The following is a 24,682-nucleotide window of genomic DNA, read 5'->3' as shown; positions in this document are numbered from 1 at the left end:
TTGCAAATGGTTGCAAAGTTGACATAGTCTCTTGGATATAAACCTTGGATCTTGTAGCTTGTTTTGACAGGTGAAAGGATGAGTTGGAGAGCATGCAGACCAAGAGGTTGGGTGGCTCTGAATCTCAAGCGGCAAAGGGAGCAGCTTTGTTTCTCTAGTAAGAAATAAGTCCTTTTCTTTCTCTCTCTCCTTATGCTTTGGGCTCTGCTCAGATGGGATGTGCCCAGGGGCTTGCAGTGGCGTCCACTCTAGTGTGGTGGGGGAGAGGCTGGTGGCCTGGGGCCAAGAATACTTGTTATCACCTGCTTCCTGCTGCGGATGGGATGGGACCCTGGCCACAGAGGGGGCTGGAAAAAAGAGGAGAGAAAGAAAAACAAAAACAGGGAGGGAGTGGAGCCTCTTCCCATTCTCCTTCCACCTCTCCCGATTAACCCCTTCTTTCTTGCCCTCGAGGCTTTGTGTAGACACAGGGGTCTATTGGCAAATTCAGAAGCTCAGGGTACCTTCGCGAAAGTCACAGCCACGGCCCCTCACTGCCACGTCCCTTCTCAAATTATACAATCCTATAAGATAATATGGTAATCTTATAATACAGTAATAATAATCAGGATGTATTGCAGCTATCTGTGCAGGTATCCGTGTGTACCTTTCAGCTAGATCTATTTTCCATGCACATAGACGGGCAAATGATCTGGACTGCCTCTTTCGTGGTTCATAGAATCATAGAAATGTAGAGTTGGAAGGGACCCCGAGGGTCATCTAGTCCAACCCCCTGCAATACAGGAATGCAGGAATCACAGCTAAATCATCCATGGACATTTGGTCTCTGCTTAAAAACCTCCAAGGAAGGAGAGTCCACCACCTCCTGAAAGAGTCAAACAACTCTTACAATCAGACAGTTTCTCCTGATGTTTAGTCGCAATCTCAATTGGTGTTTACCATGAAGTTCCATTGTACTTAACAGAACTTGCCCCCGTTTTTTGGGTGTGTTTTTTTAAAACAGAAACACTGTGTGTTTTCAGTTTTGCTAAATGCTTTGCTTTAGAGGCCGCAGTGGGTAAAAAGCTTCCCTTTTGCACTGATTGGGCAGTTCTAGGATGTGGAAGATAAGGACCTTTCTGTGGAAAGAGCAAGGCATCTTCGACCTACCCACAACCCCAGACCACTAAACCACTGACTATACCTTCAAGGCACATTTGAAGCACATTCTTTCCCTCACAAATTCTGGGCATTGTAGTTTTACCCCCCCCCCCCCGGTTACCATTCTCAGAAAACCCCTAACAGGGCCCATAATTCCTTAAGGCTGGAGGGGGGATGCATTTTGAACGTGCTTTAGTGGTATAGCATGCACACACCCCGAGAGAAAATGTGATTTGCAGATGAAATTAGGGGTGATTTTGCAACCCAAGATGTGATAAGTTTCTTTATGGATTTGTGTCAGACCAATCTTCTTCCTTTTCAGCCTACGTGCTCCCTCAGGGGTCTGTCCTAGGACCTGTCTTTTTACCTCTCAATCCCATTTACTTAAACGCATATCCCTGATTGCTCTGAACGTAAGACTATAAGAAGAGCTGAAAGTGTATGTTGAGGTTTCTTAATTGATGCTTCCATCATCCTTTGATCAGACCATGTCATCCCAGTTCCCTGCCTCGTTGTCCTGTCTTGTTTTTTACTTGCGCTACCTTCTGGTATCTGTTTCTCAGTCTATTGCCTACTCCTCATCCTTCTTTCAGCCTCATTGCCTCTGAGCATCTTGTCCCTTCGACCCCAACTGACACTTTCCCCTTCCCTCATAGGAAATGTGGTGATTACACATCTTTTATTACCCTCATTGCAAATGCATGGTTTGCAGCTGGCCCTCTGCTGACACCTGGTGGCCAGAACTGAAAGTTTCTGCCTCAAAGAAAGCCTTTCCTTCTACTTGGTAAGGGGTGATTGCATGCACACAAATGGCAGTGTGTCTTAAATGCACTTCACGTGTCTGCTTCAAAAAACAACAACACACAACTCACTTCCAACGAGTAGTGTGTGAAAGACCAAGAAGGAAGCTTAGTGGCGCAAGTAGCATCTCCAAAAACGAATTGTGGTAGCAGAATGTCAAAAGACTCTGCACTTTCAACTGTGGGGAGGGCTGTAGTTTAGTGATAGAGCATTCGCTTTGCAGGCAGAAGATCCTGGGTCCAATGCCCAGGATCTCTAGGTACGGCTGGGAATGCTGCCCCCCACCTCCCAAAAATTGGAAAGCTGCTGTCAGTCATGGTGGACAATATAAGAGCTTGCTGTGCATTGCTAGACCAGTACAGACTGCCTGAAAATAAAGTGGATTCATAAGTTTATAACACAATCATTTAGTCTTCCAGATGTTGTGGCCTGCAACTCCCAACTAGTGTAGCTGATCCCGAGGAAGCCCTTGATTCAAATCTCATCCCAGTCACCACTTTTGCAGATTGCTTTGCACCTTTCAGGATGTTTATGAAAATCCAGGTCATAAGTTAATGTGTTTGTCCTTTAAAGTGCCCCTGAGCTCTTCTGCTGCCTTCTGGCGAGGCTGTGAAGGGCTTCTTGATCTCTTCTCCTTACTAATGGGATCAATCTGCTCAGCGTCCTTACAGCCAGATCCTATTAGCCGGGGTGAACAGTGTCAGCTCTGGTCCTCTATAACTTCATGAACCACCTCACCTTTTCCAAGGTGAACACAATCCTCATCCTGTCCCCTCTTTCTAGACAACCTCCACCCCACAGGCTTTTCATTCCTCTCCAGTGGTGAAGAACTCTGAAGTGGCAGAGTATCCTACTTTGCAAATCTGTTTGAAGAAGTCCTCTATTTCAAAGGGCAAAGAACTCTTAAGTGAGAGCAGGAGCTGTACCAACTTGTACCTGGGCAGCAGACTGAGCTGGCGAACAGGCCACCTGGTTGCAGTCTTCCCGGTGATGGCAAGAGTTGTATCGGACTGCCTTTCCAAGGGTGAGGAAGCTGTAGCCTTCTGTATGCCGTTGCCGCATGATAACCACCCTCATCCTCGATTGTGGTCTGTGCTGGCCAAGGCTGATGGAAGCTGGAGACCAGCAGCACCTAGCGGGGTGCCCAAACTTTTTTCAGAGAGGGCCAGGTTTGATGAAGTGAACATGTGTGAGGGCCGACCAAAGTTGTTGAGCTTTATTTGTTTAGCTTTCTTTACAATTTTACCCCAAAGTTGTTGAGCTTTCTTAGAATTGATGTTTACCTCAAAGTTGTTTAGCTTTTTTAAGGATTTAATCCCCAATTCTTTTAGGATTTTATCCCAGGACATATACTGCCACAGGGGCCGGATTAAATCAACGGGCAGGCCGGATTAGGCCCCCGAAACAGACTTTGGACATGCCTGATCTAGTGCCACAGCTCTACCACCCCTGACTTATTTACAGTAATTATTACAAAAAATTACATCTGTACATAACAATACTCACAGATCATTTAATGCAAATTTGTGTCCTCCTTTCTTGGCAATGCATAATCAGCCACGCTCCACCCTTACTCATCCCAGTTTTCCTTTTTGCCTCATTCTAACTGGATTCGTCCCATCCAGCCCTTTTGCTTAGGCTCCTCTGCCTAGATCGGCCTCCCTCTTCCTCACCTGTCAGTCCACTTCGCCTCCAGCCATCACTGCTCTGCTCTTCCTTCTTTGCTCAATGCTCCACTTGGGGGCAGAATTCACTTTAGGCAAATAGGTGCCATTGCAGAGGAAGGCTTCCATAGGATCGCAGGGTGGCAGACAGTCAGTTTGTAATGCACAGTGAGGAGTTGTGTCAAGGAGCACTTACTCTCAGCAGGAGCCTAGCCATTGCCTATTTTGGGGTGGGATTCAATCACATACCGGCAGATTCAGGTTGTGTTGTGCACCTACTTACGCATGATTTGGTGCTCTCCTGCAGCGAAATCTGCTTCCCTTGAGGAGATGCACTGGAAAGCAACAATTCCTTGATGCATTGGCTAACCTCCCTGCAAAGTGATCTGCATGCTGGTTAACTAGTTAGCTAACCTCCTTGCAAGCTTTGTGCAAACAACTCGGGATGAACGCTCTATTAAAAACTCAGCGGGCAGTGACCCAGTGTCTAGTATTTGGGGCTGGATGTGTGTAAAGCAGAGTGGGACGTCGGCATTCCCAAGTGGACCTAATGCAATTCCCAGGGGGCTGGGACACAGAACTCAAGTTGTACGGGAGCTAAAATATTTATACCGTATTGGCCTGAATATCAGCCGCACCTTTTAAAATTCAAGGGCGGGGGGAGAGGAAAAAAAGACAATACCCGAATATAAGCCACTCCCTTAAAATTCCACAGGCACTCACACCTGTCTGTCTGTTTCAGCAGCGATATCGTGTTGTCAGGGTGTTTCTTCCAACAGCACCTTTCCCTCCACATACACAGATGGAAAGACTAGAGGCCTGTTTTCTTGAGACTGCAAAGTCTACATAATAGTAACTTCCGTTTGGCAACATACAATTTTTCTTTCTTGGGGGGGGGGCTGTCTCGTGCGCCCTCGCTATTTGTTAGATGGAAGCAGATGTCTAACAACAACCTGGAGGGGTCCAGCTTCCCTAGCACACTTAATTTGTTGTTGTCGTTGTCATCTCTCTATATATTTTCTCGTTTCCCGTCTTGCCAACATCTTTCCTGAATTGAGCTGAACCGCACACAGCATTCCAGATGTGGCCATACCAGGGATAGAACAAGGCTTCTGGTGGATGCAAAAATTGTGTTGTGGGCTCACATCAAGTTTAGTCCAGTGTTCTGTTTTTACAGATTCTTCTGAAAGTTCGCAAGCAAGGCCTGAAGCTTTCCACACCCCATACCCCCGTTAATTGTCCCTGGCAGCTGTCCTTCAGAGATACGCTGGTTCAGTGTATGGAGCTTCTACTGAACAACCATAATTAATTTGACGGCCTTAGCTAACCCCCACCTTTTTTATTATAAAAAGGCCATTTAAGCATTGGCTGAGCATTACTTAATTGACTTTCAGAAAACAGCAATAGTGGTGCCTCGCAAGACGAAAAGAATACGTTCTGTGATTCTCTTCGTCTAGCGGTTTTTTCGTCTTGCGAAGCAAGCCCATTGACGGATTAGAGGATTAGCGGCTTTTAGCGGCTTATCTGCTGATCGGGCTTAGCGGCTTAGAAAAAGGGGGAGAGGGGAAAAAACCAGCAGGAACTCACAAGACATTGTCATCTTGGGAAGCAAGCCCATAGGAAATTCGTTTTGCGAAGCACCTCCAAAACGGAAAACTCTTTCGTCTAGCGAGTTTTCCGTCTTGCGAGGCATTCGTCTTGCGGGGCACCACTGTATCTGTTTAAATAAATAAGCAAAATAATTCGGTTTCTTTCTCACACACTTACCACTGCCCCCCAACCAAATGCAGAAATTTTGGGAGGATTTAAGCTCACAGGTATCTTTTTTTTATATGAAATAACAGCTTTATATACATATCTGAGAGGTGTGCAGCACATGTCCTTTGAACTGAGGAAGGAGCACTGGGGTGTGTGTTTTCTTGCTTTACCTTCACCCCGATTTTGTTTATGTTTGTAGATTCAAAGACATAAAAATCAATAATAATTTTGTGTGTGGGCCCTTCTTTGATCCCCCACCCAAATCCCTCATCCTTACCCCAGTACATGGAGCCAGTCACATTTTTGGTGGCGATTTGTGTTTTGAATCTACAGATAAATCGGGAGTCTTCCTTGCTGTTCGTCTTAAACTTCTTGGCCAGGATCCAAAGCAGCTTGGAACTAGTTCTACAAACCCCAGAGGTCTGAGGGCTGCCATTCTGTACCCGGTGACCTGGGTTCAAGTCCAGCTCAACCCAGTAGGACTTAATTCTGAGCAGCAGGTCATCTGTTCTTTTAGATAGCTGTCCTATACACATCTATAAGTGTGACTGAGCCCAATGGGGCTCGATTCCAGATATATAGAACAAACAGCCTTACAGTACAATGCTGTGTCTACTCAAAGGTAAATCCCACTGAGTCCAATGGGAGCTAACCCTGGGCATAGCATGGCAGAATTAGTGCTGCTCTTCTTGAAAAGCAGCCCACATCCACCCTGCCTTTGCCCAGGTGTGATGGCAAGTGGTTTGTGATATGGCACAAGGGTAAAGCGGGTTTAAAAGGAGAGGGGAAAGGACCCACACTTTTCATTGGGATTGGCTCTAGAATTGGCTCGTTAAAAGTCCCGACTGGCTTTTATCCCTCCTGCCCTTAAAAAAAGGGGGGGGCAGGCAAAAACTATTCTTACCAGAAAAGAACAAAGTGAAAAGAGCCCAAGGAACTGAGAGGTATTTCCTCTCACAAAACGCTTTGTGACAATACTTATAAAAGAGAGTCTTAAGATTTTTGTTGGGATGGTTCTTTTTGGTTAGTGAAAACGTGAAACAGTGCACAATGCTGGGTTTGGGGTTTTTTGACACCCCTACCTCAGAAAGCTGGAGGGCTTTTGCTCAAAAGAACTTCTATCACAGCACTCATAACCCAGTCTTGTTCTCCCCCCACAAATCTTTTCAGTGCCTTCGTGAAGACACATTCTGTCCATTGATAGAAGAAGCCCATAGCCAAACAACACAAACCCAGCCAAAGTTAAGTACCTTTTATCTCACACTGATTTTAAAAGTGCTCAACTGTGGCTAGATAATACGGGTTAGCATTTTAAAAGAAAATTGTGACCCAGCCGGTAGGAGAATCTGTGTCCCAACCACCCTGATTTTCTCCTTGCCACACCCTCCTCCTAGAAATCTTCCAAATTCCAAACTTTTACAAAGTTTTCTTTTAAAATGTATTTATATATATATATTTTTATATATATTTATATATATAATATTTCTTCTTTCTTTAATGAATGAATCCTTCTCTCCCTCCTCCTTTCTATGTGTAGAAGAAAAACCCTGAAGAACTAATTTTACTTCTCTCTCTCTTTCTTTTTTAATTATTTGCTGGTGTCGGATTTTTTTTTTTTTAGGCATGTGGGGGGTGGGGTGGACAAGGAGTTGGGAAAGGCAGGGTAAAGAGAGAAAGGTTAACTTTGGGTGGTCAAGTCGAGGATGGAAACGGAGCAATAAAATAAAAAAAACAGGAAACAGAAAACAAGAAAACATTACACCCTTTCCCCTGAAACATCTGAAATGCAAACTCAACCGGGAAGAAAAGAAAAAACACCACTTCATTTTCACTGCAACAAGAAGCAGGCAACTCCTTAGTGAAGGTGTATAATGTGTGCACGACAAGGGTGAGAGTGTGTGTGTCGAAGGGGGAGGGGATGCGTGCCACATAGGAGGTGAATTTTTCTGTAATCAGTTGGGTTTTCTTTTAATATATATATATATAGATATATATATGTATGTAAAGTCTCGCTCCTAGATTTTGAGCTTCTGTCCTTCAGATTGGTTCGTCGATCTTTATCTGCAGAGTCCAGAACTTCCTGGATCAGATGATCTGTGCCTCTCCAAGGGGGGGGGGAATGTCCCGCAAATAGGGGGGGGGTCTTCATTGCAAAAGTGGAACCCTGTTTTGCTGGAACCGTTGAACAAAGGGTAGCGTGCTGGCATGGAACAGTACGTGTAAGCCCACCCCCCTCGGGCCCAACAGCAGCCCACGCAGTGCCGTGGAGGGGGAGGGAGGAGAGACCACTTGCAGCGGCCTGCTGTCCCACGGCTCCCTGCCCCCCTTGCCCCAACCCTGCTCCTCAGACGTTTGTCCAGGCAGGCCCCAGGGAGCAAAAAGACCAAAGTGTGCAGCAGGCAGCCGGGAGGGTGGGGGTCAAGCAGCTTGTCCCGGTGGCCGCTACGGTCACGGCGAATGTGTGGCAGGACTGCTTCTGTTGGAACTGGGGGAGAGGCTGGGGCTGCAGCTTCCCGGAGGGGGGGCGAGGCTTCCTATGCGCGACGGGGCTCCCGCCGAGGCCCCCAAAGTGTCCATGCCTTCCGAGTTCTCCAGCATCTCCTGGATCAGCGGCGGCATCGATCCAGGGATCTCCATCTTCAGCGTGATCACTCTTTCGGCACCTGCGCGGGGGGGGGGAGCGAGGCAGACAGGCGACTTAATGCCAGAGGTAGGTGCCAAGTCAGTAATAACTCACAAGGCGCCAGCGAAGTTAACTCTTTATTCAAAGAGCAGCTCAGCAGACTAGGCCTAGCGAGCACAGAAACTCTTCTCTGTAGGTCTTGCCCCAAGGAGGCAGTTGTGAGGACTGAAGGTCCCGGCCTTCCCACAGCTCTCTAAGAGTCCCCCCCGCCCCGGTCCTTCCCAAGCAATCTGAGATTCTGACGCCTTGCCTGTCTTTGCTCTCTTCATACCTTTTCTGGTTGGGGAGGAGGGGAGCTGGGTACTTGCAGGAGGGGAAGACGCCCTGGCTTCTTCAGCAGCCTGTCTCCAGCCTGCTCTCTGCCACAGCCTCTTCCTGCTCACTAAACCCTGTTGCCTCTTCTGCTGCCAACATCTCCTCCTCCCAGTCTGACCCCTCTGGCTACTCATAGTCACCCCACCACCCTGGTTCTGAGCCTCCTTCCTCTGGGGACTCACCTTAGGGGTTCCCCAGCTGGTGCCTCCCCATTCCTGCACTCCTCTGCATCCAGCCAGTCCATGACTGGGTGGGTGGAGAGCATAACTCACACCACCTCTTTGCTGAGCCTCCCCTCCTCGCCCTGCACTGGACAGCCCAATAATGGGATGATCCTTGGCAACAAATCCAGGCTTTGCCCCCGGGTCACACACTCTTGTCAAGGAGCTGCAAGGAATCGCAAGCAGATGCTTTTGAATACCTGCCTGCTGCATTCGCACTTGGGAGTTTTTAGGCATTTTAGGCACGTTTCAAGTCAAAATGAAGAGAGAGACTCCCTGTGCAGAACCCGGAGCCCCGCGCTCACCCTTTGCGCTGATGCTTCTCAGGTCCGTGATCTTCATCAGCATCTTGGGGAACATGTGGGGCTTGCTAGGCCTCCTCTTCCTCACGTAGATTTTCAGGGCTTCCAGCAGTGGCTCCTGCAACTTGTCCACGCGGTCCGGCTGCTCCAGGTCTTGCCGATCTGGGCAGAGGGAGGGGAGGGGAGGCACTTAGAAAAACAACAGGCACAAAATACATCTGCACAACACTCAGAATACAAAAAATAAGAGAAAAATGCACCTAGTAAGAGCCATTGTCTACGAACCTAACAGGGAATTTGTGTTACATTTATTGATGCATGCATCACAAATAATAATAATAATAATAATAATAATAATAATAATGTCAGGGGTTCAGGAGCAGAGGCGAGGGCAAGGGAGGAAACAGAGAGCGAGGGGGAGGAGGCAGAAGAAAAGATGAGTGATGACGACGACCCGAGATCTCCGAGTCTTTCCAGTGAATCAGAAGATTCACAGAAAGGAGCACCAGTGGCCAGGGCAAGGGGGGAGACTAGGGGGACACCCCAGGAAGATAGAGCCAGAGGGGACTCAGAGGGGAGCAGTTGGAAATCGGGACCAGCGTCACCGCCAGAGAGCAGGGAAGAGGAAGGGCGCCAGGGATCAAGCGCTGGCAGCTCACAACAGGAGGGAGGGCACGAGTCAGGAGTGGCCACACCTCCATCGGGGAGCGAAGAGACGGTTAGACGGAAAGTGGAAGGTTGGGCGCGCGCGCCAAGTTCAAATGCACAGGAAGGTGGCGCAGTAGGCAGCCCGGAAAGGGAGCCAGGTCCTAAAGCCCGGCGCAAGGAGACAGGAGGGTCCGGGGGGTCAGCGTCAGAAGAATCCCGGAAGGAAGAGACCCCGGGGGGCAGAGGGACCCAGAGAAGAGCAGTCAGGCGGAAAAGGTGGAGCAGGGCTAGGATATTAAGTTGGTGTACAAGGGGCGGAGATTCAGACGAAGCTTCGCCGATCTAAGCATAAGACGTAGAGTTGCACGCAGCAGCTTGAGAATGGAAACTGTAACTCAATAGAGACTTTTATTTAATGATCGCTGGCTAGCGTGATCCTCTGTGAGCTAGGATCTGGAAGCAACCCTGACAAATAATAATAATAATAATAATAATAATAATAATAAATGAAAATTATTTATACCCCGCCCATCTGGCTGAGCTTCCTCAGCCACTCTGGGCGGCCCCCAATCAAGTATTAAAAACAATACTCAATATCCAATACAACAATATCCAATACATGGATACACCCCCCCACCCATGGCCAAAATCACTTCTAAGACTATGAGAGGTATTATTCCCTCCCCCTCCCAATTGCTTTGCATTTTTAAAAGATGCACAACAGGCAGATGTTGCACAGCTGCAGTTTCTTCTTTCACACCTGTGGAAAAGAAGCACACACCCCATGATCACGAGACCATTTGTGAGCAGGTGGGAGCCACTGCGTTCCAGACAAGCCTAGAAAATGTCTAGCGGATGGAATCATGCAAATGCAGAATTCACACAAGCTGCTGCGTTTCGAGACCCCGGTTTCCCTTTGTTTTCGATGTCCTTCTCTTGTTCTAAGCCCCAGGCTCCACAAATGGATCTGCCTTCATTTAGGGTATGGGTTACATCTCTCACTTGTTTCCTACACCCAAATCACTTCTTAAAAAACCCCACAACCACCCACAAAAAAACCACCACACATGTTGCTTGCTGCATGTGATGATAGCACCATAGGTCTGTTTTGCAAAGGGCGTATCTGCTAGCGAAAGTTGTGACTTTCCAGTGCCTGCACACAGCAAGATTGCCATGGTGTGCAACTGGCGCATGTTTAAAAGCTACAGATCGCAACTGCGCATGTGGTTTTCGCACTCTTCCTTACACAGTAAAAGTCAGTGCATGTGGGTTCCATGACAGCATTGTCACTAATGTGGGGAACAAGCTTCCTCTAACCTTTCAGTCATTAGCATTGGTGTTTGAAAATATTCTGAACCTCATAGCGCATGAAGGCAACACCACCTCTACTCCCCACTGCAGACCTTGCAAAAATCTTCTCTCGTTCATCAAAAGCTTTATATATAAAAAAGGGCATTGTTTCATGCCTCCCACCAAAATAACTTCCTGCCACCAGATGGTGCTGTTGGACAGGGATGTCCCCTACTGAAAAGGCCCTGGCAAAATATAAGACGTGCAAGGGTTTGCGATAATTCGCAGATCGTAGTCAACAAAAATGTTTCTAAAGGAACAATATCGGGTGAAGAAAGGCTCAAGAACTATCTCACGGCAACAAGTGATCCTGTTATGGCCCTTCCCCCTCCCCTTGCTTCAGAGGTACCTTGGAAACATTATTTTTGTTGCAAAGGCACAGGGGGTCTCAATTCTCAGCACCTTCAGAAAGTAACAATTGCTCGGACCGAGCAGGGAGAAGGCAGGTCAATCCAACAAGTGGTTCAGGTTTCCAGAGCGGACATGATTGGGTTTCTAGAGTTCTTTTGGAGGGGTTTGCACCCAAATACTTTGCTCTAAAATAAATATCACTCATAGACCTCCTGTGGAGGAGGGCAGGCTTACAACCATCCTTGTTCGTGTGAATATAATTTTGCCTTGGGAGACTCAAAGCCCCATGGCTGAGTCTCAAGTTTAAGAGTTTTAACATTCAGGAGCTGCAAATGGCAAATGATTTCCTGGTCTTTTAACCCTACTTCAGGCTGCAATATGATGAGGGAGTTAAATACTTGAGTGCTCTCTTGGCAAAATAAAATTCAACAAAAATCCCTGCATGTGAATAAATAGCTTATCAGGGAGAGAATGAGACCAAACTCTTGACACGTTTGGTCTACGTACTAAGGAGTTACTTTGTTTTGCTTTAAAGGAAGATGGGAGATAAAGTCACAGAAATTTAGATGGAATGGTTCAGGGAAATGTTTGCTACAGGATTCCAATGACTGTTATAAACTTGCTTTTTTATTACGTCTTCCTTAAGCGATTCTCATTTCAAGCAAACAGTTTTGGACTACTTCCATCACTACAAATATTCACTTCTGGGAACACTCGCCCAAGGGAAACAACAAAAACCAACACTGGGGAACTGGACTTAACACTTCCGAGTGCAAGGAGAATCCTAGAATCCGAATTCTAGGAGAATCTGGCCCGTTCCCTCCCCAGGGCCCCATCGGCACTCAGTGTTTAAAGCAACATCATGCCACTTTAAGGAAATGTAGTTTGTTAAGGCTGCTGAGACCATTATTTCCCTCACAGAGCTACAAATCTCATGAGTGGTTTAACAATCCATGTGTCTTCTGAGGGAACTCGGGGGGGGGGGCACAGGTGAAGAAGCTCTGGCTTTGCAAAACTTTAGTTTTGTCTTATTTATCAGGGTTTGAAGGACAATACACACACATACAGAGAGAGCCAGTGTGGTGTAGTGGTTAAGAGCAGTAGTCTTGCAATCTGGGGAACCGGGTTCGCGTCTCCGCTCCTCCACATGCAGCTGCTGGGTGACCTTGGGCCAGTCACACTTCTTTGAAGTCTCTCAGCCCCACTCACCTCACAGAGTGTTTGTTGTGGGGGAGGAAGGGAAAGGAGAATGTTAGCCGCTTTGAGACTCCTTAAAGGGAGTGAAAGGCAGGATATCAAATCCAAACTCTTCTTCTTCTTCTACAACATACACAGTGCAGAGCTATGATTATGACTATATGCATTCTCTGACGAAACCCTGAGAATGGAGGGCATCGGTCCTGCTCTCAGTCCCAGTAATGGTGCTTACCCCCGCATATGAGGCAGATAGCGCTGAGGAGCCCTGTTTCGGCGTCATCCATCTCGAGTGGCAGCAGCTGGTTGGCGAAGGCGAAGACCAGGTCTGTGAGGGGCCCAAAGCCTGCGTTGTGCATCTGAGTGCGGTTGAGCGTCAGGCCGTCTGAGAACGTCATGGTGTCCTGCTCCGGGGTGTAGCGCGTGCATATCCGTAGGATCTAGGAAGCAGCATGCGGGAGAGAGGCCTGCATCACACACAGGCTCCCAATGCCTTCCACATTCCACAATGCTATTACAGTGGTACCTCTGGTTACGTACTTAATTCGTTCCGGAGGTCCGTTCTTAACCTGAAGCTCCACTTTAGATAATGGGGCCTCCTGCTGCTGCTGCGCCGCCAGAGCATGATTTCTGTTCTCATCCTGAAGCAAAGTTCTTAACCCGGGGTACTATTTCTGGGTTAGTGGAGTCTGTAACCTGAAGCGTATGTAACCTGAAGCGTATGTAACCCAAGGTACCACTGTAATAGGTTACTATGAGGTGGTGGAAATGGGTTCATTTGTGTGCTTTTTTTAAGAGATGAGAACCAGAGTATGGAGCAAGCTTGTTTTCTGCTGCTCCAGAGGGTAGGAGGAACCAAACCAATCAATTCAAACTACAGTGGTACCTCAGGTTACAGACGCTTCAGGTTACAGACTCCACTAACCCAGAAGTAGTACCTCGGGTTAAGAACTTTGCTTCAGGATGAGAACAGAAATTGCATGGCGGCGGCATGGTGGCAGCAGGAGGCCCCATTAGCTAAAGTGGTACCTCAGGTTAAGAACAGTTTCAGGTTAAGATCGGACCTCCAGAACAAATTAAGTTCTTAACGTGAGGTACCACTGTACAATCGTATCTCAGAAGTCGAATGGAATCCGTTCCAGAAGTCCCTTCGACTTTCAAAATGTTCAGAAACCAAAGTGCGGCTTCCGATTGGCTGCAGGAAGCTTTTTGATGGTGAGAGCTGTTCCAAGAGTGGAATGGATTGTGGACTTTCCTTACAGAGGGGTTTTTAAGCAGTGGTTGGATAGCTTCCCTGCCAAGGATTCTTCAGCTGTGATTCCTACATTGCAGCAGTTGGACTAAATGACCCTTTGAAAGTGCTTCCAACTCCACAATTCTCATGTGGCTCCCCTACCCCCTATAGCATAGATGCTTCGACTAGTCCAGGGTTTCCCTAACTTGGGATCTCCAGCTGTTTTTGGACTACATACCCATCATCCCTGACCACTGGTCCTGCTAAGCTAGGGGTGATGGGAGTTGTAGTCCAGCAACAGCTGGAGACCCAAGTTTGGGAGTCATTGCACTAATGCGTTGGGGACCCACTACTGGACCATGGACTGATCTAGGGTGGAGAGCAATGGCAGCACGGCCACCCTAAAGATAAAAAGAAAAGGGTTCCCCAACGCATGGTCTTCGGTTCTGAAGAGGCTGAAGATGTCTGCCCTATAGGCTCAAGGATTCGAATGACTTGCCCCTGTTGGAAGGAGGGGTGGGACTCACCAGGATGTCTAGACAGGCGGCTTTCAGGAGCGTGATCTGATCGGCGATGGTGAGTGTGGTGAAGCCCGGCAACTGCTTGGCGAATTCGACTGTCTTGATGATACACTTTGTGGACAACTCACTGAACTTGTCCCACAGGTCGATGTCGAGAGAGACCCGCTGATCCGAACTGTTGTTCTGTAGAGCAGGGAAAAGAGACCAGAAAGTCAGCATGAAAAGACGGAGAGGAAAAGAAGAGAGCTGAATGCATTTGAGATGGGGGCAAAAAAAGGGGGGGTTAGATTCCAGTCCCACCCCCATACACACACACAAACACTTGAATTGGAAGATTAAGAAGAAATTGATTCTCCGGCTACACTGTCCCGTGAAGTACATGACTTGATCACGTTTTAAATTTTTTTTCTTTAAAAACCTTTTTATTTTAATAAACAAGTAATATTCCAATATAACATATACAGAATGAACACCTCTAAACAGTGCAGGACTATACAACAATGCATGAAAACATAAAATCCAGGCACAGGTGAGGAGAATAATTTATTGTATTTTTGTGTTTCTCTGTCATTTTGGGGACTATCTTTAAAAGTAACATCTTCCAACTACGGACAGCTGTTACAAATGCGAATGAACATTTCATGACTGCCACATCTGCACATATCGGGCTGGGACTTGTGTCTCGCCATCTTTCTGAACTGCTGGCCTAACTAAGCAGCTCCTCTTGAGAGACTCAGCTTTCACCTGAGCAGTGCTGGAAGCTGCCTTGTGTAGGCACTGTAATAAAAGACGGGATGTATTTATAAAACAACACAAGCAGGTTCCTTGCCCTTGTGGCTGGATAGAGGAGCCTAAGTAATGTGGCAAGGGCCCAGGGGAAGCTCAGAAGCAAGGAGAATGGGGCTGCATAGTCAGGCTAGCGGAAGGGCCATTGCAAATATCTCAGATTCCATCCCTGGTTAAAAGGACCACGAAGGTAGTGATGTGGAAAGACCTTTTCTCTGCCTCAGATTCTGAAGAGCTGCTCCATGTGGATTGAACGGACAATTAGTCTGGACTCTGCAAAAGGCAGTTTCAGAGGGAAAGCAATGGAAAAGCAAACCAGCAAGGACCATGGTGCTCAACTAGCAAAACTGATCAAGGTTGCAGAGTTTTTGTTTTTGTAGCGGAATTTCAGGGAAGTTGTCCAGCTCAGTCAGTAGAGCACGAGACTCTTAATCTCAGGATCATGGGTTTGAGCTCCACACTGGGCAGGTCCATCCTGCAGGGGGTTGGACTACATGAGACCCTCCCGGTCCCTTTCCAACACTACAATTCTAAGCGCAGAACTCTCATAGCCCCAGCTGGGGTTCCCCACCCCATACCAGCTGACTGCCTGTGGATCCCACCTTCCCGCCAACTGCACCAATCAACACGTCCAGCTCACACTTCCTCCTTCCCTCCCACTGCCTCCCTCGGGCTGCCACTCACCGTGGTGTACTTGCCCAGCTGGCAGAGGGCAGGGAAGGTCTCCTGGTGGGCTTTGCGCACTTTCTCTATGAGGTCCTCCACCTCAGGCGTGATGATGTAGCTCTCCGAACATTCCTGCTTGGGGGCGTCTTTCTTCTTCTTGTTCCTGTCGTTCCGGACGGCTGGAGAGGAAGGCAAGCAAAGAAGAGAGGATGGCAAAAGTGAGGATAGGTGCTTTCCGAGAGAGTGAGAAATCAAGAAGAGCCCTAAAGGGAGAACCAACCCACCCTTCCTCATCTTTGGCCACGGCCATTATTTGTGATTCATTATATAACAACAACAATGATAAATGGAAAAAGAAAAAGAAATGCACTTAAATGGAAACCAAAGGAGATGCCTGATACTGAGTCACGCCACTGGTCCATCGAGCTCAGTTACTGTCAACACAACCTCAAGGATTTAAGGCAGGCGGGGGGTATTCCCAGTCCTACCTGTGGGTGCCAGGGGTTGAATCAAAGAGTTGGAAGTGACCCCCAACCCATGGCAATGCAGGAATCTCAACTAAAGCATCCAAGACAGATGGCCATTGAACCCGGGGCCTTCTACAAATGAAGGGTGCTCCCACCACACCGCAAGGGAGGCATCCAAGAAACAAAGCCACACAAATACAACAAAAATGCCTCGGCCGATTGTCGTCTCTCAGCATCCTTCTACTGGCTGTCCACCCTGCCCTAGCTCCACGGACAGATCAGCCTTCCCAATCCAGGCCACTGTGTGTTACACTGGAGAGCGAGAGTGCAAACTGAAAGCGGGCCCGCAGATCGAATAGCTCCTGAAGTCTCAAGAAAGTGATCACAACAGCGTTCGGAATTTGCCAGGTGCATTTGGCACCTGGGCACCGGCCACTCATTGCAACCAAGTGAAGGTGCCTGGCTGCCAGGAGGTTCATGCCTGGGGATCCTTGGATCTTGACTGTTTTAACACACTAGCTGAACACATCCTGTAGAATTCTACCCATGATCTTTTATCTGCACAATCAGAATGGGATTTCAGGAACCAAAAAGTTGTATTGAAAAATACGACTTTTGAGCTGTCTGGACATCCCGTTTTGGTGACTGTAACCCTGGTTTAAAGAGGCATTCGGCACCTAGCTTATATAGCTGAGTTTCTAACACTGGTTGGCAACTAGATGTTGCAGGAGAGGAGGGAGACACCTCCCCTACCTGCCCCTATAGTAAATTGGATCCGTTCCCAATCTTACCTTAGTCAGTCCTGGAATGCAAGCAGAATGTATTCATTCACCAAATCATTTACTTGGTGCTACAACATGCCACAAGGCATCTTGTTCACTATGTGGCAGCTTTTCATGCCCCTGGGAAGCTAGGAAAACACAACCTGGCCTCATGACGGATGTGTGTGCATGCAATATGTGCAAAGGAGCATGTGTGTGGGCCCACATACATGTGCGTCCTTTCCAGACCTCAGTGACTGGCAGCTGCAGCAACAGAAACCATGCATTTATCCAGCTAAGTGCGGTTTTCTTTACTCCCATAAATATTTAACCATTATATTCTTACTTCCAATCTCAGTCTGTTTGTTTAGTTCAGCACTTCTATACCTTTTTCCCCTTGGTGCAAAAAAAAGCAGCACCTGAGATCACATTCAATCATCACAGTTTTTTTAAGTCATTTCCAAAAAAATCACATAGATGCTTAGAAATAGTTATCAAAGAACAAAGAGAAAAGAGAGAGAGAGACGTGCTTAGTATAAAAATGACCAGCCACCGTTAAGAAAGAGCCTTCTTCACAATCAATGAAACTTTAACCAGCAGCTGAAATGTCAAGAAGCAAACAGTTTGAGGTGCCTGCTCTGGAGGCACATATTCCAGAGCTTGAGAATCACCACTGAGAAGGCCCTGCACATGCGTATGCATGCGCACACAAAAATCTATCTACCCATCAGAAAAGAAAGGTCCAGGCGAACATGAGATTGCAAGCATTTTCCTTCAGGGAGAGTGCAACCCCATCAAGGGAAGGGAGAACAGGCAACCCTCCAGACCTAAGCAAGCCTGCCATCCTAACCCGTGCCTTGTTTGACCTGCTCCACTTTCAGCCATTAGTTCCTGAAATGTCTTCCTCCCCTACATTAGTGATCCCAAAGACCTACCAGGGGCGTTGTCCTCATGAGGACCATCCACTCAGCAAACTAAGAGCGGAATTCTCTTCCACTGGAAACTCGCCAACACCCAAATCTCTTAAGGAAGTGTTTAAAACCTTCTCTGCGCAAGCTGTTTATAGGCACATTGGGGGGGGGGGAGAGAAAGCTAGCAAAGGGAGCGGAGCTCTAAACGTTTGCTGTGTTGTGCCAAGGTATCTGAAATGGGATGTTTCCTATACGTCTTCCCCGTGAGCAGCTCTCTCTCTCTCTCTCACCTGCCAGGAACCCTAAACATGAGAAGGGGCTAGAAATTCAAGCAGACAAAAGAAAGTCAAACCAGAGCCTCTTAACTAATTTAATTAACCTACATAGAACAAAAAACTGTTCGCAAATTACAGAACTAAGACCCAGGGGCTGCTAAACAAGACGTTGCCACATGCATCAGATTTGTGGCGTTGCCTCTGCGTGGAAGGGATTTATCGAGGCAAGCACAAAGCTTTGTGTATGTTTCTTTTCCCCTCTCTCTCTTGTGGTATTATATCCTTGCACAGGACTCCAAAGTAGGATAATTCCTGGAGGAAGTCATGTGGGAACGCATGGTTGGTGTGTGCCCTTTTGGGGTTTAATTTTTCCTTAAAAACACACTCACACTTATATCTATATATTAATAAAATAAATACGGCAACGCCAGATGAGTCTTTCGCTCACAGTGGGCTGGTACATTTCACCGCCCTGCCTGAGGGAGGAGGTGGGGGCGGGAGGGAGGGGGATAATTCGGAAATCAGTCATGTCTGCTTGGCAAATTCAATAAAGCACAGTCCAGACAAGCAGTTGGGGCGGGGGGGAAATACTGCATCCATCATCACATAGGGGCTGGGGGGAGAAAAAGCAGCTGGCACAAGGAGAAGTGTGTGTGTGTGTGTTGTTGTTGGCGCATCTTAAAAGCAGATTTGGGAAAGGTGCCCCCGCGTTCCTCATTTTCTGCGCCCGCTCCCTAACAAACATTTCAGTTTGGTTTGTACTTGAATTCCCTTCCTCCCTGGAAAAAAGAGTGGCTCTACATCTCAGGAAGACATCAGTTCCTGTCCTGCCTTAGCTCTGTACCTGAATTCAACGAGAGTCCTCCTCCCGCTAGCTATTATTTGGTCAGCTAAGTCATCTTTCTCTCCCTTAGAACATCTTCAGGGCCGACAGATGGACTGTGGTCATTAAAAAGGGACTCCAGGATTATATATTGCTACTCAGCAAAAATGGGTGGAGAGCAAGGCCGGGACTAGGCCAGAATAATGCCTGCCCCACCCCACCCCTTCCTGATTGCCCTATTTCTTCATTATCCTGTTTCTCACCTAAAAGGCAAAAGGGGTTGGGGAGGGCAGGACCGCCAATGTCCCAGATCATCCACCGATTCCCCACCCATCCAGCCCTCCCTTTCGACTGGATCAATCTGCTATTTCCCCACCCCAAGGGTTTATTAATCTCACCCTTGGAGTTGTCATGGCGAAGTGGGGTTCCCTCCGCCCCCGCCCCCATTACAGTCGGGAGCCATGACAACTAGGCACTGCAGACGCCAGGAGGGCCCTGTCTGCGTCATTTATCTCTGACATCATCAATCACCGGTTGCCGGGGAAACACCCTCAAAATTAGCACAAAGCAGAGGGGCGAGCTCCACGCACCATCTCTTTGGGGTGAAAGCTGGAAAAATCCCTCCATCTCAATGGCAGCTGTTTTGGGGGAGGTTGGAGGAGGGCAAGAGCAGTCATGATGATCTCCCCCCTCCAAGAACCAGCAAGAATGGGGAACCCTTCCCCTTTCCCCCCAAAATATGTGAAACTGGACGTAATGTCCTACATATCCACACAACTGCAATATCCTATATTTGCACTGGTCAATTTGACGATTGACTGATTTTTAAAATGCAAACACTGCATTATTATTATTTCCACAAGAGATGTCGTGCGGGAGGAAAGATACGTCCGAGGGGGAAGTAGAGAGCGCATTGGCAGGGAAGCCATAGCCATGCCTTGAAACCTCAAGGAAGGCCTAGCGATCATGCACGGCCCAGACATTCTGGGTAGGAGCCAACGCAAACCCTGCTCAGAACAGGCCCCTTAAGTTAAGGGACATGACTAACTTGGAGTCACCGATTTCGATTGAGTCTCCTCTGAGTACAACTATCATTGGGTACAACCATCTCTTTGCTAACCCCTAGAAGTTTCACCAACACAACCATAAACTTTGAAACGTACCTCCGTAATCCTGAGGACTAGAAATCTGACTTTTGAAAATGAACCTCTCTTGGCTCTCTCATCTCCCTTGCCTTTCTTTTCTTTTCTTTTGCTCTCCCGCTGCTCAATGGCCCTTGTGAGTTTTGAATGCGGAAAGGTATTCAGGGTGGGGGTGAGGACCTGCTACTTTTAAGACAGTGGTGGGCAAACTTGGCCCTCCAGCTGTTTTTGGACTACAACTCCCATCATCCCTAGCTAACAGGACCAGTGGTCAGGGACGATGGGAATTGTAGTCTAAAAACAGCTGGAGGGCCAAGTTTGGCCACCACTGCTTTAAGAGGATACATAGCAGCTTTTCCCTTCCTCCCCCACTTACACTCCTTGGACATGCCAACTTCGAAGCATTTCTGCAGGCGGCAGTATTGACAGCGGTTCCGCGTCACTTTGTTGATGATGCAGTTCTTGTCGCGGTGACAGGTATACACCATGTTCTTCTGGATGCTGCGGCGGAAAAAACCCTGTAAGGGGGCGGGGGAGAAGAGGGGGAAAGCAAGGCATGAGACCAAAGCAGACCCTTCCTTCCCTCACTTTCAGCCCCCCCAACTGGAGTGGGCTCTGCCAATGTTGCTGCTGTGTGAGACCGGATGGTGTGTGTGTGTCCTTCCCCACCACCACCCTGCTTCTATGTCCTGTCTTTTTATATCATAAGTCTGAAGGAAGGGGCTGTGTTATTCTTATTGATTTGTAAGGACGCTCTGGGAGCGAGCTTTCCTGGCTCAAGAGCAGGGTATGAATCCTTTCGAGTGAGTAAATAAATAAACAATGCACATGCTAAAAAAAAGTACTACAGCAGGGGTTGGAAACCTGAAGCCCTGCCCCCTCAGATGCCGCTGACTACAACTCCCATCATCCTTGACCACTGGCTGCGGCTGATGGGACTTGCAGTCCCAACATCCTCTAGAGGGCCCCAGAGGCTCTTCCTTTTCTGCTGTCAAAATGTTAAGAGCTGCCCAGGGCACAGTAGAGGGGTAGGAGAGCTGGAGATAATGCCAATATATTTCACATCTGGCAACCAATGTGCCCCTTTGGTTTCTGATAGCACATGGGTTGACGAGTCTAAAAAGCCCAGGACACATATTTTCATGTTCCTCTAGACTAGAGGCTAATGGTGGCTCATTTACCAGAAGTAATGTATTCAGCACTTACTCTGGAAGTGTATACTTGATTCTGACCAAACTAAGCCTTCTGGTGTCTATTATATGCAACTACATCCACAGGGATGGGCCTTACAAAAAAAGGCTTTGCCTACCCTTGCACTACTGCTGCCCCCACCTCAAAAAATCCAGGAAGCCTGATTTACACTCTCAGAACTAAGCAAATTGAATATATTTGATGTTACAATAAGTTGGGGCTTCAGAGAATGTAGGCCTTTAGTAATGACGGAAGAGTAAGAGGGAAGGGCAAACGTTGTTCTACACATGAGGGCTAGAAACCAGAGACTCTCTGAAACTACACTGGGGTGCAGAATATAAACAGCCCGATGTTGCACATTCTCAAGAGAACCAAATGTCAGAGGCTCTCTTAAGTGCTAAACCAAAAAGAAAAGGGCCGACCCTGCAAGCAACTGGGACAGGCACACAGTCAGAAGTTGAGGCCCATTGCTTTGGGGGTGGCCATGGCAGAGGCCCGGCTACTCAATGGCAGAGGGGAGCGAAGACAACATTGCCACGTCCCTCTAATGAGATTAGGAGACTCCTGGCGGGGAAGGAGAAAGGCCTTTCTTCCAGGCTACCAGAGGCACAAAGGGCCTCGTGTTAATGAGCCAGAGGGAAGGGATTTGCTGCTGGGGACTGAGCACATAGCACAGCGCCTGCCTGCTCAGGCTGATCTCTGCCAGCCCGATCTACAGGGTCACACTGCCAAGCCCCGGTGCAAGTGAGGGCATGTGTGTGCGCGCACAGGTGGAGCAACTGGAGCTCATCCTCTTAGCAGAAAGACAAGAGGAATAAACGGGAATTTTGAAAAAGAAGAGTGAACACAACTCTTGTGAATACACTAAAACATACCCTTGTGCCCACGCCAGCTATCCTCATTTTTCAAACAGAACCAGAACTATCGATAATTAGGGTTGGCATGTGTCCTCTTTTTCCAGGACATGTCCTCTTTTTCATGGGTTTGTAAAGTGAAAGTCATCCTAGCAATCCATCGTTAAAAACAGAAGTCGACTAGTGTGTCCTCTTTTTTTCTCTCTCTTCAAAATATGGCAACCCTACAGGCACAACAACGAAATATCTATTCGCCGGGGGTTGGACTAGATGACCCTGGGGGTCCCTTCAAAACACTACAATCCTATGACCTCAACTACATTGCTGGACTGTTGCTTGCTCTCACAACAATTCGCTTGTCTCAATCTGCAAGAAGGGAAAACGCATACAGTGGAAATGGCCTTAACTATGGAATAAGGCAGAGGTTTTTAAACTGTGGTTGTCAACCTGGTGCCCAGAAATCTCCACTGCTGAAGACATGCCTCTTGATACTTCTGTATTATTTTCAGGACTCAGCTTGTTGTTGTTTTTTGTAATTTTAAGTTGTCTTGCACTATTTTTAATATTGTGCTTTAATATCAATGAGGCTTTTAAAATTGTAAGCCACCCTGGGACCTTATTAGCAATGACAATGACATATTAGCAATGACAATGATAGTGATAATAATTCCTCCTAGCGTGGAAAGGTGCAGAGCTTTGCTTCTAAGCTCTGCGTGAACACTGCTCTGTCCCCCTAAACCCATGGGATAGGGGCAAAACCTAAACTTAGCGGCTTCATATTATTATGGGACACGGCATCACGGTACCGGCCCTAATAGCTGGGGAGCAGGTGGTAGCAACAGGGAAACGGGGTGTTTATGTGACTTTCAATGGGGCCTAGCAACAAGGCCTCTGTGCGGGGGGAAACACGCCAGCCAGAAGGAGTGAACGTGTGGTGTGCTTCACTTTTTATCGTCCCCACTACATCGCAGTACCTCTCTCAAGAGTTCCATGTTCATGGCCCCTCTTTTGTAATTGCCTGTGGTCTGTTTTGGCGGCTAAAAAACTGTACTGCAACTCGCATACCCAACCTATTGGCACTCCCCCCCCCATGTCTTTCCCCTGCAGTGTAGGTGTCCTCCTTTCCCAGCTGCCCTTTCCGTTCTCACCTTGCATCCTTCACAGGCGCTGACCCCATAGTGATAGCCAGAAGACTTATCCTGGCACACAAAGCAGGGCTTGTAGATTCGGGGCAGTGGGGGCGGTGAAGGGGGGCTGGGCACAATCTCTTCCGAGCTGGTACTCTGCGTTTCAATGGCTGCAGAAAAAAAGAGAAAGATAAATCAGGTGAGCTTCTCAGGGCCTAAATACGCAAACAGAAGAGGCTGCATTTGGGGTGAGGGGTGGGGAGTCTGCCTAGAACCTACATGATGAAATCACCCGACCAATTCACTTTCATAATGCCACTTATGGGGCTTGTATTCATACATCACTTGTCTCCCCTATGTTTGAGGACTGAATGCTTGGCTGGAGCTGAATGTGTGAACCGTTTCCACAGAAAAAGCATTGCATGCAAGGTGATGTGAGGAGAAATGAAAGCTGTGTCCATGGCGTTTGATCTGTGACATGGTCCATTCACACATTTGATCTGTGATGGGAAATAGACGCAAGACAAGGAAGGATCAAGGATATGTGCTCTTGAGACATTTGCACACAAAAATATCTTACTTGGTCCTGCCTACTATTAACTGCCCTAAAGAAAAAGAAAAACCCTTCCAAGTTCTCTGCAGGGATACTAACGCAGGATGCAAGGAAGATTACATTCTAAAACAATTGCTGTTTGGTTATCAATTTGTATCCTTTGCACTGAAATTGGGGTTTTGTCTTGACTGAACTTAGAAAACTGGGGTGGAGTGGGCCCCCCGCAGATCATGCAACGGCTGCTAATCAGAGGCAAATTCAAGTACAGTGGTACCTCGGGTTACATACGCTTCAGGTTACAGACACTTCAGGTTACAGACTCTGCTAACCCAGAAATAGTACCTCAGGTTAAGAACTTTGCTTCAGGATGAGAACAGAAATCGTGCTCCAGTGGTGCAAGAGCAGCGGGAGGCCCCATTAGCTAAAGTGGTGCTTCAGGTTAAGAACAGTTTCAGGTTAAGAACGGACCTCCAGAACAAATAAAGTTCTTAACCCGAGGTACCACTGTACAAATGTCAGCTGGCCTCCTGGGAAAACCATTCTGTGGTTTCAACAGCAGGATTGGAGTCTGAGCTGCCCCAGCGCTCTGTCCTGGAGGGATGCTGCTCAGCTGCTCATATTTTAGCAGGCAGATTCTGCAACCGTAAAGCCTATACGTAAGATACCCTCCCCGAGAAACACTGAGAAGTGGGAACAGGACAGCCCAGTAGGGAAGAGTAACCCTAAACAGGGATGCCCGAAGGCCTGGAAGCTTTGGAAGCCGCCTCCAGCATGCTCTCTGCAAGGGTGGGATGGCACTGCAGCGATATGCGATTTGACATTTTCAGGCCAGAGAAATAAGATGTGGGATTGAGCCAGACACAGCCAATCCCAGGAGCTTTACATGCTTGGCACAGCAGCTCAACAGAACAGGGCGGGGTTGTGGGGAGGGGGAAAGGGAGGCA

The 24,682-nt window shown here is 47.8% G+C and overlaps 2 protein-coding genes across 6 annotated transcripts in view; one reads left to right on the top strand and one right to left on the bottom strand.

The window, feature by feature from the left end:
* GJD3 (gap junction protein delta 3) overlaps positions 1-24,682 on the top strand; it is a 348,483-nt gene that overhangs the window by 9,702 nt on the left and 314,099 nt on the right. The window lies entirely within an intron of this gene.
* Positions 6,601-24,682, bottom strand: part of RARA (retinoic acid receptor alpha) — a 194,792-nt gene continuing 176,710 nt past the window's right edge. For all 5 annotated transcript variants that reach the window (XM_082197309.1, XM_082197308.1, XM_082197307.1 and 2 more), the window contains 7 exons: positions 23,207-23,355; positions 20,390-20,531; positions 15,653-15,813; positions 14,189-14,365; positions 12,663-12,867; positions 8,888-9,046; positions 6,601-8,026 (listed from right to left, as the gene is read on the bottom strand). In XM_082197309.1, coding sequence (XP_082053435.1) covers positions 7,812-8,026; positions 8,888-9,046; positions 12,663-12,867; positions 14,189-14,365; positions 15,653-15,813; positions 20,390-20,531; positions 23,207-23,355 — 1,208 coding nt within the window. In that variant the 3' untranslated portion in view covers positions 6,601-7,811. The remainder of the gene's footprint in view (positions 8,027-8,887; positions 9,047-12,662; positions 12,868-14,188; positions 14,366-15,652; positions 15,814-20,389; positions 20,532-23,206; positions 23,356-24,682) is intronic.

Source organism: Podarcis vaucheri (assembly GCF_965113315.1).
Source record: "Podarcis vaucheri genome assembly, chromosome: 13".
Lineage (NCBI taxonomy): Eukaryota > Metazoa > Chordata > Lepidosauria > Squamata > Lacertidae > Podarcis > Podarcis vaucheri.
This window is presented reverse-complemented; position numbering and strand designations above follow the sequence as displayed.